We start from the raw sequence: 15,847 nt of genomic DNA, 5'->3' as shown, positions 1-15,847 counted from the left end.
ACACAACTTCACCTGGCACGAGATGATTCTCTGCTTATCACCCCATTAAAACACAAAAAACCCAACAATCGAAAAAAGAAAAGGAAAAAAAGCCTATATATGAAATGTTGGGACCGGATTCTGATCTCACATTGGTTTTATATTGATTCAAATGCAATTACTGCTGATTTACATTGAAGAGATGCAAAATCACGCCCAGTGTGTGTATCTCAGTTTAGCTGGAGAAGATGTATATAGTAGGTGACTATTCAGTGTTAGACATTAGAAAGGACCATGTAGCAGGCAGTTTGGGTTAGTGGATGAGGTATTGGACTGGGAGTCTAGAGAGCTGGGTGCTGTTCCAACTCTGCTACTGACCTGACCAGCCAACTCTCTGTGCCTCTGTTTCCCTTCCCCTGCTTTGTCCATCTTGTCTACAGTAGAACCTCAGAATTATGAACACCTTGGGAATGGAGGTTGTTCATAACTCTGAAATGTTCATAACTTTTAACAAAACATTATGGATGTTCTTTCAAAAGCTTACAACTGAACAATGACTTAATACAGCTTTGAAACTTTACTATGAAGAAGAAATGTGCCCTTTATTTTTTTAATAGTTTACACTTAACACAGTACTGTACTGTACTTGCGTGTGTGTGTGTGTGTGTGTGTGTGTGTCTGCTGCTTCCTGACTGGTTTCAAATGAGGTGTGTGGTTGACTGGTCAGTTTGTAACTCTGGTGTTCATAACTCTGAGGTTCTGCTGTATTTAGATTGTGCAATATTTGAAGTAGGGACTGTTTCTTACTATGTCTTTGTACAGTGCCTAGCACTATGAGGCCACAATCTCAATTGGGGCCTCTAGGCACTACTATAGTACAAATAATTTAATACTCTATGATCTGTACTTTCTAAATAAAATATTATATATTAGTGAAAAAATGACAGAGTCCTTAACGTCAGCAAGGAGACAGCCAAACAAGAGGGTTTGATCTCTCTGATGTAGCTGCTCATTGCAAATTCCGTGTTCATTTATGTATACGGTATACATAATGTATATAGAACCCATCACATTGCCCAGGGTCAATAATTATATTTCATAATGAAATGATGCTGTAAAGTTTGCAAAGACATTGTACTAATATAAGTCTACTCTGTACTGCAGGTTGTACTGGCATCCATCACTCCTTAGTATCAGATATCACTGCTGTATGTGCATTGAAATGTTTTGTAGCAAAACAAACATGGATCTGTCAAAGACATAATGGGGCAATGTAAAAATGCTTGCTTTCATTAGAGATTGGCTTAATTGGCTCCATCTCTAACTTTCATACAAGGTTCCTGAAGGAAATCAAATGTAGTTAGCTCTTTTCCCCTATGATGACTTTTATCTAAAGCCCTGATAATCCTTTCTCTTGCTCTGCATAGTTTTGGTACTTTAAGCCTGAGACCGCTGCAGGAGAAGATAATTTTGGTGTTGTGCTGCAGAAAGTGACAGCTTCACAGCATTAGTTGTAGGCTAGCAGTGATTTGTGTAAGATAGGTACTGTACGTATCAGAAGAAGTTTCTTGCCCTTAACCCTCTCACAGCTATTTGTCTTGCTAGCAGTTTCCAGTTGTTTGAGTGGAACAGTCTAGGACAGCGCATACCTGGATGTCCCTTGTACTTAGGTTCTTTCCAGTGCAGAAGCCAAAGCACTTTCTGTCTGTCTCCCTTTCACATCCCAGAAGGTTGGAATGTCTCACATCTCAGTTGTGTTTATTGGAGAATGCCTCAGTAGCCTGGTCTGTATGCCAAAGCACTTCAGAGGATGTTGTTTGAAATAACTCTGATCTCTCTCTCTCTCTCCCCCTCTTTCCCCCTCCCCTCCCGCCAATAGATGGTGTTCACAGTGTCACAGCAGTCTGCACCCTGAGGGTGACTATCATCACTGACGACATGCTGACCAACAGTATCACTGTGCGGCTGGAAAACATGTCCCAGGAGAAGTTCCTTTCCCCGCTGCTCTCTCTCTTTGTGGAGGGTGTGGCGACGGTGCTGTCTACTACCAAGGATGACATCTTCGTCTTCAACATTCAAAATGATACAGACGTCAGCTCCAATATCCTGAACGTAACATTCTCCGCTTTACTTCCTGGTGGCATTAGAAATAAGTTCTTCCCCTCCGAGGACCTCCAGGAACAGATCTACCTCAACAGGACGCTACTGACCATGATCTCTATGCAGCGGGTCCTGCCTTTTGACGACAATATCTGTTTGCGAGAGCCTTGCGAGAACTATATGAAGTGCGTCTCGGTGTTGAAGTTTGACAGCTCTGCTCCATTTATTAGTTCAAACACCGTTTTGTTCCGACCCATCCATCCCATCAACGGTCTGAGGTGCCGGTGTCCCCCTGGCTTTACAGGCGACTATTGTGAAACAGAGATTGATCTCTGCTACTCCAACCCTTGTGGCAATAATGGGCTTTGTCGGAGCCGAGAAGGAGGCTACACTTGCGAATGTTATGAGGACTACACTGGTATGTGTTTATCTTATCTATTATACCCATGATTTATATGTTAGGCCATCCACTGAGTCAGTTCAGTATCAAGCTGAAATTGTTGACATTCTTACTCAAATGGAGAAAGCGTCTGACACTAAACTCTGGTAGAGAGAAGGATTTAATGTGTCACATTTGCAGTTAGACTATATCCCATATCTTTGCTTTAAAATGTCTTGTTTGGACACATTTCTTTTACATTGTGTTTCTGGGAGGGAAAAGAGGGTCCCTGATTGCACATCCAACTATCTTCTACCCCTTAAGTAATACTCAAAACAGCCAACAGTGCTAGATGTAAATCAGTATTCTCTGAGTGCAACATGTTATGAGGAGACACTCCTTATTTTGAACTAGTATTACTACTTATTGTTTGTATTGTGGTCATGCCTAGAAGCCCCAGTCATGGACCAGGACCTTGTAGGGCTTGGTGCTGTACAAACAGAACAAAAAGATGGTCCCTGCCTCAAAGAGCTTACTATAATGTAAACGTGGGAAATACCGTATGTAAGCTTCAGTTTGTGAATACCCATCCAGGCAAATATAATCTCTCGATCCAATTTCCTTTCTAGAAATTGTATGTTTAAAAGAGCATAAGATTGCTTCTTCTTGTTGTCATTCTTCTGGTATGTTCATCTTTATCAGTTTGTTGATGGAGTTACTTTATCTCATAATTTACCAGACAATTAATAAAGGTTAAAGTGCTACTTCTGCAATATTTGTAAAGAGTATAGAAGAAGAAGAAAATTTAAATGCTACATAGTAGAACCATTACAGTTAATGGATTACTTATGAACTTAAATTGTGCATGTGTCCAAGTAGTTTGCTGAATGAGGCCTAAACTCTCAGCTGAGACTTAGGGCTTGGCTACACTTGCAAGTTAGAGCGTACTAAAGCTGCCCAGTGAGCTCTAACTCACTCCCTGTCCACACTGGCAAGGCACGTAGAGCGCTCTGACTCCGCAGCTACAGCGCTGCTAGTAATCCACCTCGGCAAGTGGAATAATGTTTGCTGCTCCTCCGCTGAAGCGCTGCGGCGCCAGTGGGGACGCCCTGGTCCTATAGTGTGCGTTGATCGGCCTCCAGAAGTGTCCCACAATGCCTGTGCTAACCACTCTGGTCATCACTTTGAACTCTACTGCCCTGCCCTCAGGTGACCAACCGTCAGACCCGCACTTTAAGTTCTCTGGGAATTTTGAAAAATCCCCTTCCTGTTTGCTCAGCCAGGCGTGGAGTGCTCTCAGCGAATCTTTCCAGCTGACCATGCCTCCACACTCCAGACGAGCCCCAGTATGGAGCAATGGTGAGTTGCTGGACCTCAGCAGTGTTTGGGGGGAGGAAGCTGTCCAGTCCCAGCTGCGCTGCAGCCGTATGAATTACGATACCTTCGGGCAGATATCAAGGGACATGCTAGAAAGAGGCCATGACCAGGATGCAGTGCAGTGCAGGGTTAAAGTGAAGGAGCTGCGGAATGCCTACCACAAAGCCTGTGAGGCAAACCGCCGCTCCGGTGCTGCCCCCACGACCTGCCGTTTCTACAAAGAGCTGGATGCGATCCTTGGGGGCGACCCCACCTCTACTCTGGGGACCACCATGGACACTTTAGAGCCCAGTGCAACAAGGCAGGAGCAGGAGGAAGAGGAGGAGGAGCAAAGCGGGAGCAAAGGTGCTGAGGCAGAGGAAGACACCCCGGAATCCCTAGATGCATGCAGCCAGGAGCTGTTCTCAAGCCAGGAGGAAGGTGGCCAGTCACAGCGGCCGGTGCTTGGGGAAGGACAAACACCAGAGGCAGTTCCCAGTAAGCGGCTTTTATTTTGGCAAGGAAGTTATTCGGTGTGGGCTCTTGGAGCGAGGAGGGTTAGGGCTGCGTGCATGCCTAGATGCGGAATAGGGCATTGATGTGCTCTCTCACATCGCGGTAATCGGCCTCAGTGATCTCTTCAAAAGGTCTCATCCAGAACTTGGGCAATGCGCTTGTGCAGGTTTCTTGGGAGAGCCACTGTGGTCCTTGTCCCAGTCAGGCTAACATGTCCGCGCCACTGTGCCGTGAGGGGCGGGGGGACCATTGCTGCGCACAAGCAAGCTGCATATGGGCCAGGGCGGAAGCTGCATTGCAGTAGAAGACCCTCCCTTGCTTCCCAGGTCACCCTCAGCAGCGAGATATCTTCCAGGACGAACTCCTGTGGAAAATGTGGGGACAGTGTTCAGTATAGGGGCCCCCTGCCACTGTTGGCTGTCCTCAAGGCACGGAAACCCAGAGGACAGTACAGCCGTGAAACAGTCAGTCACGCTTGACCCTGTGCTTACTCACCATTTTGGGGCTTCCGTGAGTTATGTGCGCTCGCTTTGGGACAGGCAAATTATGATATTGTGTAGACTGTGCTTTTCCGTAAGTACGGGGGAATCATTGCTCTGTCTGGTGTGAACAATGCTGCCTCTGTTAAGTGTTGCATTTTGCCTTTACAGATGCAACCTTGAGATCTCAGCCGTTTGTGTTATCACCGGCTGAAAGACTCCAAAGAATCAGAAAGAGACCACGTAGAAGCAAGGAAGACATGTTGCATGAAGTAATGCCGCATTCAAGTAATGAAATCAAAAAGTGCAGTTGTGGCGGGAGAGTGAAAGGAGGGTCCGCCAGCAGAATGCGGATCGCCGGCACCAAAGCACAGAGTGGCTGCTAAGCATCATGAAGCGCCAAGTGGACTCGATACAGGTGCTTGTAGCAATGCAGGCGGAGCACTACCGCGCCCGCCCTCCCGGCAGCCCTGGTCCCAAAACTCTTTTCCTTGTGCCCCCATGTCACCTCCAACCCACTTTCCCAAACATCTGGGTTCTTACCACCACCAGCTGATTCCAACACCTGTAGTTTCCCCACACAGCTCTGAAAACTACAGCTATTACCCACTGCACTCAACCCCCATCACCATGCAGTATAGCCATCCTGAAGTGCAGCACAGCACTCCAGACAGGACATACACAAATCTGTGATTGTACCGTTCCCCACTCCCTTGCCCTTTCTGTTTCCCCAAACAGTTGTGTCTCTTTTCAATAAATGGCTTTTTTGGCTTTGAAAATATTCTTTATTATTGCATAAAGTAAAAGATACCTTAGCCCAGGAAAGAAACAGGCACTGCAAGTCAGCGTAGCAAACACAAATTCCTACTAACATTGGAACCACTGCAATTCACTCCTGTGCAGGGCACCAGACATTACTGGTGGCTTTCAGCCTCAAATTGCTCCCTCAACGCATCCCTAATACTTGCAGCCCTGCGCTGGGCCCCTCTAATAGCCCTGCTCTCTGTCTGTTAAAATTCAGTCTCCAGGTGTTGAACCTCCTAGTTCCATGCCTGACTGAATCTTTCACCATTCCCTTCACAAATGTTATGGAGGGTACAGCATGTGGATATAACTGCGGGGATTCTGTCGTAAGCCAGGTCCAGCTTCCCATACAGAGAGCGCCAGCGGCCCTTTAAACGGCCAAAAGCACACTCCACAGTCATTCTGCACTGGCTCAGCCTGTTGTTGAACCGTTCCTTGCTGCTGTCAAGGCTCCCTGTGTAGGGTTTCATGAACCACGGCATCAAAGGGTAAGCGGGGTCTCCAAGGATTACAATGGACATTTCGACTTCCCCTACGGTGATCTTCTGGTCTGGGGAAAAAATCCTGGCTTGCAGCTTCCTGAACAGGCCAGTGTTCTGAAAGATGTGTGTGTCATGCACCTTTCCGGGCCAGCCTGCATTAATGTCAATGAAACACCCATGGTGATCCACAAGCGCCAGGAGAACCATAGAGAAATACCCCTTCCGATTAATGTACTCGGAAGCTAGGTGGGCTGGTGCCAGATTTGGAATATGCGTGCCATCTATCGCCCCTCCGCAGTCAGGGAAACCCATTTGTGCAAAGCCAGCCACAATGTCATTCACGTTACCCAGAGTCATGGTTCTTCTGAGTAGGATGCGATTAATGGCCCTGCAAACTTGCATCAACACGATTCCAACGGTCGACTTTCCCACTCCAAACTGGTTAGCGACCGATTGGTATCTGTCTGGAATTGCCAGCTTCCAGATTGCAATAGCCACCTGCTTCTCCACCGTCAGGGCAGCGCTCAATCTCGTGTCCTTGTGCCGCAGGGTGGGGGCGAGCTCATCACACAGTCCCATGAAAGTGGCTTTTCTCATCCGAAAGTTCTGCAGCCACTGCTCGTCATCCCAGACTTGCATGATGATGTGATCTCACCACTCAGTGCTTGTTTCCTGAGCCCAAAAGAGGCATTCCACGGTGATGAGCATGTCCATGAATGCCACAAGCAAACTCGTGTCATATGCGTTACTCGAGTCGATATCATCGGAGCTCTCACTGTCACTTTGGATCATAAGGAATAACTCGACTGCCAAATGTGATGTGCTGGCGAGACTCATCAGCATACTCCTTAGCAGTTCGGGCTCCATTCCCACAGACCAAAGGGAAGACAGAGCGCGCGGTACAAAAAACGTTGAAAGATGGCGCCAAATGTGGATGGAAGCAAAGGGAATGCTGGGATGCAAACCGATGCATCACGGGGCGTTGGGACAGGACCCAGAATGCCCCGCACTCCACGCCCCCCTCCCACAAGCCACAGCTCCAGAATGGGAAGATGTGCTCTGTGGGATAGCTGCCCATAATGCACCGCTCCCAATGCCACTGCAAGTGCCACAAATGTGGCCACGCCAGTGCGCTTGCAGCTGTCAGTGTGGACAGACTGCGGCGCTTTCCCTACTGCGCTCTCCGAAAGCGGGTTTAACTCACATGCTCTACATCTGCAAGTGTAGCCATGCCCTTACATTATGGCAAAGTTCTTAGCTGTTTGACCTTCTGAGAAAACGTGAACGACACACTGTCAATTAACAGAAATTACAATTATTTGGGTGGTTAGGAATTTATAGAATAAATAGTCTTTCTGAAGTTCCTGCTGATTCCTGCAATATTATCTGTTGTAGTAGTGTATTCCTAGTGTATCCATTGTGGGAGTTGATGTAGATGAAACTGAAATATTTTCTGAGTTCTTAGGTCTGGTGCCTGCTCCTACTCCATGAAAGTCAGTGACAAAACTCTTCTTGAAACCAATGAAAATACAGTAGTATGCTTACTCAGTGCATCAGTAGGAGCTTATATCTTATACCACGTAGTTAAAAAGCAGAGTGAAATATCGTAGAAGCAAAAAACAAACGAAGTGTAATATCTATGTCTTTTTAGCATCAGCAATTTTTTTTTTTTAAATGCAGAGGAGGGAAGAGAGGGTATTTCCTATTCTAAAGCGCTAAAATTTTAATGATACTTTGAGGCTAAATTTGCTTGTTATTAAATAATTACTGTTTTTCTTTTAAAAATTAGATGTTTTGCTTGTGCGCTTTGAATAGCTGAATATTAAATGTCTAAATAACATTCACTAGAAATATTTTGTGTAGGAATTTCCAGGGTGTGTGGCTGTTTTTTGTTTTTTTTTTTAAATAAATAAATCTTAAATTAATCTATTTTAACAGGGGGACTGAGAGCCAGGGATGAGGTGGTGGGGAGAGGGAATGGCCGCAGAGCTGGGGAGGCTGTCAAATAAACATATTTCTTCTATTTGAAACTTTGTGCACTGGGAAATGCTTAAACCAGTGCTCCAGCTTCCTCCAGCTTCTATTCAAAACAGCAGCCTGGCTGGTTGAAAACCTTTGAGGCCAGGCAGAGAAAGCTGGAACATTATTTAAGACGTTTTCTTCCACTGTGAGTTTAAGACTTTAAATAGAGCAAATATGATTGTTTGTGGCTCCCAAGTTTCCTTAGCCCTGTTCTTTGGTCAGCTTCACTCCTGAGAACCTCAGCTATTCTCCATCTCTTCTAGCTGAATATCTTTTGTCCACTGCCCCATGCATTTTTTCCAGCAGACGTTTTAGATTTCTAAAGTTTTATCTTTTTGAAAATTATACATATACAGAGCCATATTTACAAAAATGTATGTCTGAATGGTATGTGCTTATAGGGCCTGCTCCAAGCCCCCCACATGGAAAGTCTTTTCTTTACCATCAGTGGCTTTTGGGTCAGGTCCACAGATTACAAAGGATGGGGCGGTGGAGAGGGGGCAGCACTGTCAGGGGGAGCATTGCACTGGGGGAGGGGGGTTGGTACGAGGCCAGGGACAGTGGACAAAAGACCTCCCTTAAGAGGTGCACAGGATGTGGGGTTTTCCTAGAGATCAGAGGAAGTCTGACGGAGAACAGTCCCTTTCGTAAGGTCCAAATGATAAACTTGTAACTCAACCTGTGAACACTGAAACGGGCTGTGAGACAGTGTTGGAAGTTTTATGACCAATTAATTTGATGAAAAATGTTTTCTATAATAAACATTACAGTATAAATAGAAGTGATTATGACTAACAGTTTATTAAACAAAAACTTACACATTAACAAACTTAATTAACCCATGTTTTAGAATTTGCAATAATTTGGATTTTCATCTGTTCAGAAATTTCTTTGCTGGAAATTTCTGGGGGAAAAGGCTTGCCAAATAAATAGATGAACAGATGAAAATGTAAAAGGTATTTTTAAATGCTTCTCATAAACTAATCATTTGATTTCTTTGCATATTTACTCTGTATTTATAGTGTAGGTGATATAAATATATAATTGCTACATTAAGTGCAATGCACTTCTTGTATTTTCAGAACCACTTGTCATATTAGCTGGAGGTTTGTGCTAAAACTAGTTAACAATGTTGACATTTGAATAGTCATATTTAGTCTCCATAGATAACCACACCATTGAGATGAATGGGGCTGTTCACACTTCTCCAACTTTATTGCTTCAGACTTATTGCAGGCTCAGGGAGATAACACTGTATTGGTTTATATTTGGTTAATGTTTTTGAGATTTTCTTCAAAACCATGAAGGCAGAGGTGATCCACCCAGACCAGACCTACACCGTCCCGGGCTGCACCATCTTCGACAACTTGTATCTGGTCCAGGACCTCTTGGAACTCGGGTGTAGGGATGGTCTGTCGTTCGCCCTCCTGTCCCTGGATCAGGAGAAGGCGTTCGACAGGGTGGACCACAGGTATCTCCTGGGCACTCTGAGAGCATTTGGCTTTATCATCATTATTGATTATTTGTATTACTGTAGTGCCTATGAGCCCTAGTCATGAACCATGAGTCTATTGTTCATGGCGCTGTACAAACACAAAACACAAAGATGGTCCCTGTCCCGATTTTTGTCTTATATAAAATAAGATTTCAGCCATTTTACACATCTGACTTATAGCTATTCATATTCCATAATATTTTATTTTAAAATGTTAAAAAATATAATTTACTGCTTAAAACTATAAAAAAAATCATATTTATTTATTCAAATAATGCAGGGCTTTTTTCAATACGAACATTGCTTGTTTACTTGAATGCAAAATTAGTAAATTTTAATGAATAGAATAAAAATTTGCCCACTGGTATGGTTATGCATGGAAAATAAACAGGTTGAAAGTGGAGGAATATTGGCCCTACAGAAATGCCGTCACGATATTGATTCAGTGCAGTATCATATTAATATGAGACATTGTTGAATATTTAAATATACTTAAAAGATGGCTTATCCCTATTGGAGTGGTATTGCTCAGTGGAATGTAGCCTGCTCTGGAAGTTATAAAATCTCCCTTTCCCTATAAAGAGTCATATTTAGAAAAATAATTAGAAGAAAATGGTAAAATCTGTCATCTCTTCGATGAGGAACACGAAAATTTGATGATGCATCATAAAACAGAAATAACTCAGTATAAAAGCACTCTGGTTATCTGCTAAAATATAGTATTTATTTCCTATAGAAGATAATTATGTCCTAATAAGTTGGAATTTCCCTCCATTTCCCCTCCCCCCCACTGCTTTGAAGTTCTCCATTTGTTTTGCTGTAATTATTAGTCATTTATACATGATGAAAGTTTCTCTGTCTTCAGGAGTCTTCAGTTACTAGCACAAAGGTAAACCGAGCTTTTACAAGGTATTTTTGAAATTGGAATACTGGCTAATTACTGATTGGCTTCACTTCCTGTGATGTAAGGAGGTGAGTGAACAGGAGACATATGTTTATAACAATCACTTTGGAGTAGCGACTGTCTTCATTTCTTGGTTTTGTACAAATCTGAGTACTCTGGTAGCGTTAAGAAAACAGTACACAATAATAACACCACCATTGGTTTTGATGGGACTAAGTGCATGACTGAGGGCTTAAATTTACAGGGCCTGGTATTTCAAATTAAGCAAACAAATGTAATTAACTAAAGTAATGTGGAATAACTACTTCATGTATTTATTTCCAGGTGTATTTCATGCTTTATATGTGCCTAAAACACAGAGCTTTGTTTGAGAGCAGTTGAAGCAGTTAAGGTCAGCTGGGAATTCAAGCTAACAATCCCTAGACCTGAATATGAGTGAGGGCATGGACAGAAGTAAAAATGGTGGTATAGCTCTCGATATACCTGGTGCTCTTGAAGGCAGGGGCCTAATCCTGAGACCGGCACAGTCGTTGGAGGCATAGATGCAACCGGGGGGAAGTTAGAGGGATCTGTCCCCATCAATGTTTTACTCTCCTTCAGTGGAGGGTATTCCTTCTGCCTTTTCTTTGGCCACCCAAACACCTGGGGGGAGCAGTTATATAAATATTGCCTCAGAGTTTCCTGGGCCCTCTGCACCTCTTCTTTGACTTTTATTTGAGAGAGGGGGATGTAAATCTTAAATCATCGAGGTAATCAAATGTAGTGTTCAGAGAGATCTTTTACATGTTGCGCTGCAGTTTTTCTGTAAGCTGCACTGTCATGTTACTGTATTACCATGAAAAGTGAAATCTTACTCTCCCATTGTGTGTCACGCAGATCATCATTGCTGGTGTTATTTTTTTAACAGTTTTATTGCAGTAGTCCCCAAAAGCCACAACTAGGTTGGATATCATTGTGCTAAGTGCCGTACAACTGTATGAGATATGCTTTGTCTTTTAGACTAGCAGGTGCACGAAACAAACAAATGAGATGGGGTAACAAATATTGTAGGATGTTTGCAATTCTTAGTAAGGCAGTCACAAATAATCACAACTTTCCACTTGCCTAATCAAGGACCTGGTCTTCTAAGTACCATGCCTTAAATAAAAATAGTGAACTTCTCATATAGAAACAATGTGAACCTAGTGTTCACACTGTTTCTATATGAGAAGTTTACTATTTTTATGTTTCAGTGTTCAGTTTGCATTTCTGTGCAGACTAAAATAGTGCCCTTTTCACTGCAAGGCAGCACCACTATTGCACACTTAATTTACACTTTTGTGGTTCTTACATAGAGAATAGCTAAGGGTATGTTTACACTTGAAATGCAACCAGGGCTGGCTTTAGGAAGTGCGGGGCCCGATTCAAATAGTTTCGACGGGGCCCCGGCAGGGTTGACTTAAAAAAAACAAAAAACAAAACAAACACATGGGGCTTGTACTCACTGGGCCGCGCTCCTAGTCTTTGGCGGCGGGTCCTTCACTCGCTACGGGTCTTCGGTGGCACTAAAGGACATGCTGCCAAAGACACAGAGCGCCGTCGGGTGAATAAAAATTAAAAAGGCGCCTCTAGCGAGGGAAGGGATTCTCTGCCACTTGCCCCCCACTCAGCCCTCTTAGGCGCGGGGCCCGATTCGGGGGAATTGGTGGAATTGGCCTAAAGCCGGCCCTGAATGCAACAATGCCACAGCTGCCGTGGTGCAGCTGCTCCACTGTATTGCTTCAGTCTAGACACTCACTACAGTGATGGGAGGGGTTCTCCTGTCATTGTAGTTTAATCCACTTCCTGGACAGGCAGTTGCTAGGTAGACAGAAAAATTCTTGTTAAGATTCTGTCCAGTAACACTGTACTGAGATATTCAGAGCAGCAGAATTCATTGTATTTCTCTAAGGCCTGGTTTATGCTAAAATGTTAGGTCGACCCAGCTAAGTTGCTCAGGGTGTGAAAAATCCATACCCCTGAGCAGATGTAGTTAAGCCAACCTAGCCTCCAGTGTAGACAGCAATGTTCTTCCATCAACCTAGGTACTGCCTCTTGGGGAGGTGGATTACCTATGCCAATGGAAGAGCTCCCTCCCATCAGCATAGGTAGTATCTATGCTGAAGCGCTACAGCAGTGCAGTTGCAGTACTGCTGCTGTGCTGCTCTAGTGTTCCATGTGTAGGCAAGCCCTGAAAGTCTGGCTGTTTCGTTTTATTCATGTTGTATTTGCCAGTGTTTAATAGCCGGTCCTTAGTTTAGTGATTCAGATCATGCTGGAAAAACCACTCATTCTTCAGCAGTTGTAGAGCGCAGTAAGTCCTCAATCCAGTCATGAAGCTTTTAAGTTATGTACAAACAGTAAGAGAAAATGCAGAGATTCATTCAGTTCTGTGATATCATCAGGAATTTCTAGTCTTTAGCCAATAATATCCCAGTTTGGTCTTCATCTGAGATGAGATTCTAATTTTTCAAGCCAGGTATACTTACTCAGAAGGTTTTCATCTTCCACAAACATGATGAGTCCGGAAATCTGGCAGCCAGGCTAGCCCTAATGAGCATATTATGTTGGGCAGAATGTCTTAAATTATGTTCCCAGTTACACTTGTGCAGCTCCATTTAAGTCAGAAGGATTGCTTGTTTGTAACAGAGTAAAATCTTGCCTAATGTACCTTAATATGATTCCTTCAGGAACCTGATTGTAGTCCTAAAGTCTGGGTTTGATTATTGGAGACTCTCCAATATTCATAACTGTTAGGCTGATCCTTATGTAGCTATAGGGATTACAGTACTGTAAAACAATTTTGATGACCAAATTAATAATCTGACACATAAGAACAATAATGAACAAATCCTGTTGTTCCCAAATGCTTCTCTAGATCTAAAAATTTTGACTGCTTAATGGATCATCTCTCTGTGATTTCAGATGCAAATGTTAAAGAACAACAAAGTGATAGATTAATCTTAAAACCTTTTTCTACTGTCTTGTAACTAGTTCTTCTTCACTACTACAAAGGAGTGACTGTTGGCCCAGTCTTTATAGCTGACTGTACTGGTAATGTTCAAATGCACATCCACCTGAATTCAGCAGAATTGTATGTTGTCAATATACTGAAAACAATGGGAAGTCTTCCTATAAGGATTCCTTTTCAACGGATCAACAAGTATTAATTCCAGACAGTGGGTAGGGCAGTGAATGGCTCACAATGTTTTAATAATGGGCACAATACACCTTTCCCACTTGTAACAAGTCTAAACATTTTTCTGACTAAAATAGTCTCTTAATTTTGTTTGTGTGAAAGTCAAGGAGAGTGTTGAGTATTGCTTTTGTAATTCCTTGGATTGTTTCCTGAAGGAGTGCTCAGAGGAGTGTTTGGTTATTTTTACTTCTGGTTTCAGTAGGTATTGAAATAAGACAATTGATTTTAAAATGAGAGAGATCCTTTGAAGTAAGAAAGTCCTGTGTCCTATTAAATTTGAAATCTGAAAATTTCTCCTCTGTTTCCCCAGTAGGGTGTCATGTTGTTATTATCATGGTCCTGTCTTAGTCGTTTGCTCACTCAGGTCCCGTTTGTATGTTTATGACAGTCACGTAGCTCTAACAAAGCATCGCTGCATGGTCATGAAACAACATTTTCATTTTATGTCTGTTTTATGCCTGTCTCCTCTGCATCACCATAACTCAGTCTGGTGTCTGCACCTGTTTTCAATATAAATTAAAATGTCCTTACAGAACCAGAGGAAGTCCTCGTATTTTTAGCGGTTCTAAGCCTAATACCTCCTGTATGGCTGTTCTCTAGTTCCTTTTCTTGCCTTCTTTCTGTCCATGATGGAAAATATCCTTTACCTTTAATTTAAATAAACCGATATTTTAATTGCTCTGAGGCTGCTGTTGGAAGCCCTCTCCTTGATTCAAATGGAGTCTGTACCCATAGTGCTTTGGGAACAACCAGTGTTCTCACTACACCCAACTTGTATTCCTTTTAAAACCAGCAAGGTTAAAAGCATTCCATGGGCTGAAACTTTTGGCAATGCAGCGTGGTGTCTAGAGGTAGCATTTAGCTTCTGCAAACAGCTTAGAGGGCACAGCTAGCACTAAAGCTGGAAAAACCTATCCACTTCTTTCCTCTGTAACAACTATGCACGTTGACTCATAATGCCTCATAAATCTTATTTCTCGGTGCTTTGAAGTTTTCCCTTATGACGGTTACATTTAACCATGCTGAGGAGCAATGAACCCCAGATGTTTCTGTGTGAGCTGACTTAATATCTGAACTGAACGTATGAGGAATCTCTACAACCTCTTCTCTGCAATTAACCACAGACAGTAGGTCTTTCCTCTGTTATTTATTCTACATTCCGATCTGCATTTCAGGAACACCGTACTCCTTTAGGATATATAATTGAGATTTTCTCTTTTGGGTAATGCCCCATTTGTATCTCATAGTCATGGAAGCAAGCTCATCAGTTTTGGGCACTTTACCGTAAGAGGGATTTTAATGCTGATGTATCATTTGTCAAAAACCTCTTTGTGTTTTGTAAAAGAACCTTGGTTTCTTATAATTAAATGTTGCACTTATAAAGCATCAATGTTCTTTGCAAATAATGATGAATTAAGCTTCAAAAGCAGGTCTTTGAGATGTTGTTACCTTCAGTTTACAGGTAGGGAAACTGAGGCACAGAGAGGCTTGAAATTGCAAGGGTCATTCACCAGTTCTAGGGCAAAGCCAGGAATATAACCTTCCCCCTGCACTCTGGCTGCCCTGTGCTCCTCCACTGGCACAAGTGCCCTTTATCCTGGAGGATCTCACCCGTGAAGGGGAATTCTCTGGTGGCATAGAGTCTCCATAGTGGCTCAAGTATCTAGCTCTACTGTCTGTAACAGGCGGGATTGGGGGTATGGTTCGGGGAGACTGTTTTCCTTTACCTTGGTGCTGGGACAGTAGAGATTCCAGTTGACCTAAGCAGAATCCCAACTGGATCTCTGGGGAAGCACACACTGAAGCAACTGCTGCACTGCCTTTTTGAAGGATGCAGCATGTGCCCTGCTCCTCCTTGCACGTGGGATGCTGGCACCAAGGGTGGTACTAACTAGCAAAGAACAATGACCTCAGCCACACCATGATATGACCTGGTATAAGCTGGAAAAGGAGACCGTCTTCCCCAGTTGTGTCACTCACACAGGGCCAGCCACAGTTTTGCCTGCAAGATAATCATTTTCATGTGAAAGTTGAGGGTGAGTGGGAGCGGCAGATACTTATCACCTCTGAAAATCAGGCCACCTCTACTTAGGTGTCTAAATATGGATTTAGGA

General features: G+C 43.4%; 2 protein-coding genes across 10 annotated transcripts in view; both read left to right on the top strand.

The window, feature by feature from the left end:
- Positions 1-15,847, top strand: part of CELSR1 (cadherin EGF LAG seven-pass G-type receptor 1) — a 319,999-nt gene that overhangs the window by 114,297 nt on the left and 189,855 nt on the right. For all 9 annotated transcript variants that reach the window (XR_008443926.1, XR_008443929.1, XR_008443927.1 and 6 more), the window contains exon 2: positions 1,859-2,497. Coding sequence is in view for 4 of the 9 variants with exons in the window: in XM_054019353.1 (XP_053875328.1) it covers positions 1,859-2,497 (639 nt within the window). In the remaining 5 variants the exon portion in view is untranslated. The remainder of the gene's footprint in view (positions 1-1,858; positions 2,498-15,847) is intronic.
- On the top strand, positions 3,588-5,535 carry LOC128832239 (uncharacterized). Its single transcript, XM_054019437.1, has 2 exons — positions 3,588-4,312; positions 4,981-5,535. The coding sequence occupies exons 1-2, from the start codon at positions 3,613-3,615 to the stop codon at positions 5,193-5,195; spliced, it is 915 nt and encodes a 304-aa protein (XP_053875412.1). The 5' UTR covers positions 3,588-3,612; the 3' UTR covers positions 5,196-5,535.

The sequence above is a fragment of the Malaclemys terrapin genome, chromosome 1 (assembly GCF_027887155.1).
Source record: "Malaclemys terrapin pileata isolate rMalTer1 chromosome 1, rMalTer1.hap1, whole genome shotgun sequence".
NCBI classification, from domain to species: Eukaryota; Metazoa; Chordata; order Testudines; family Emydidae; genus Malaclemys; species Malaclemys terrapin.
Note: the sequence above shows the minus strand (reverse complement) of the source record. Positions and strands in the feature narration are given on the sequence as shown.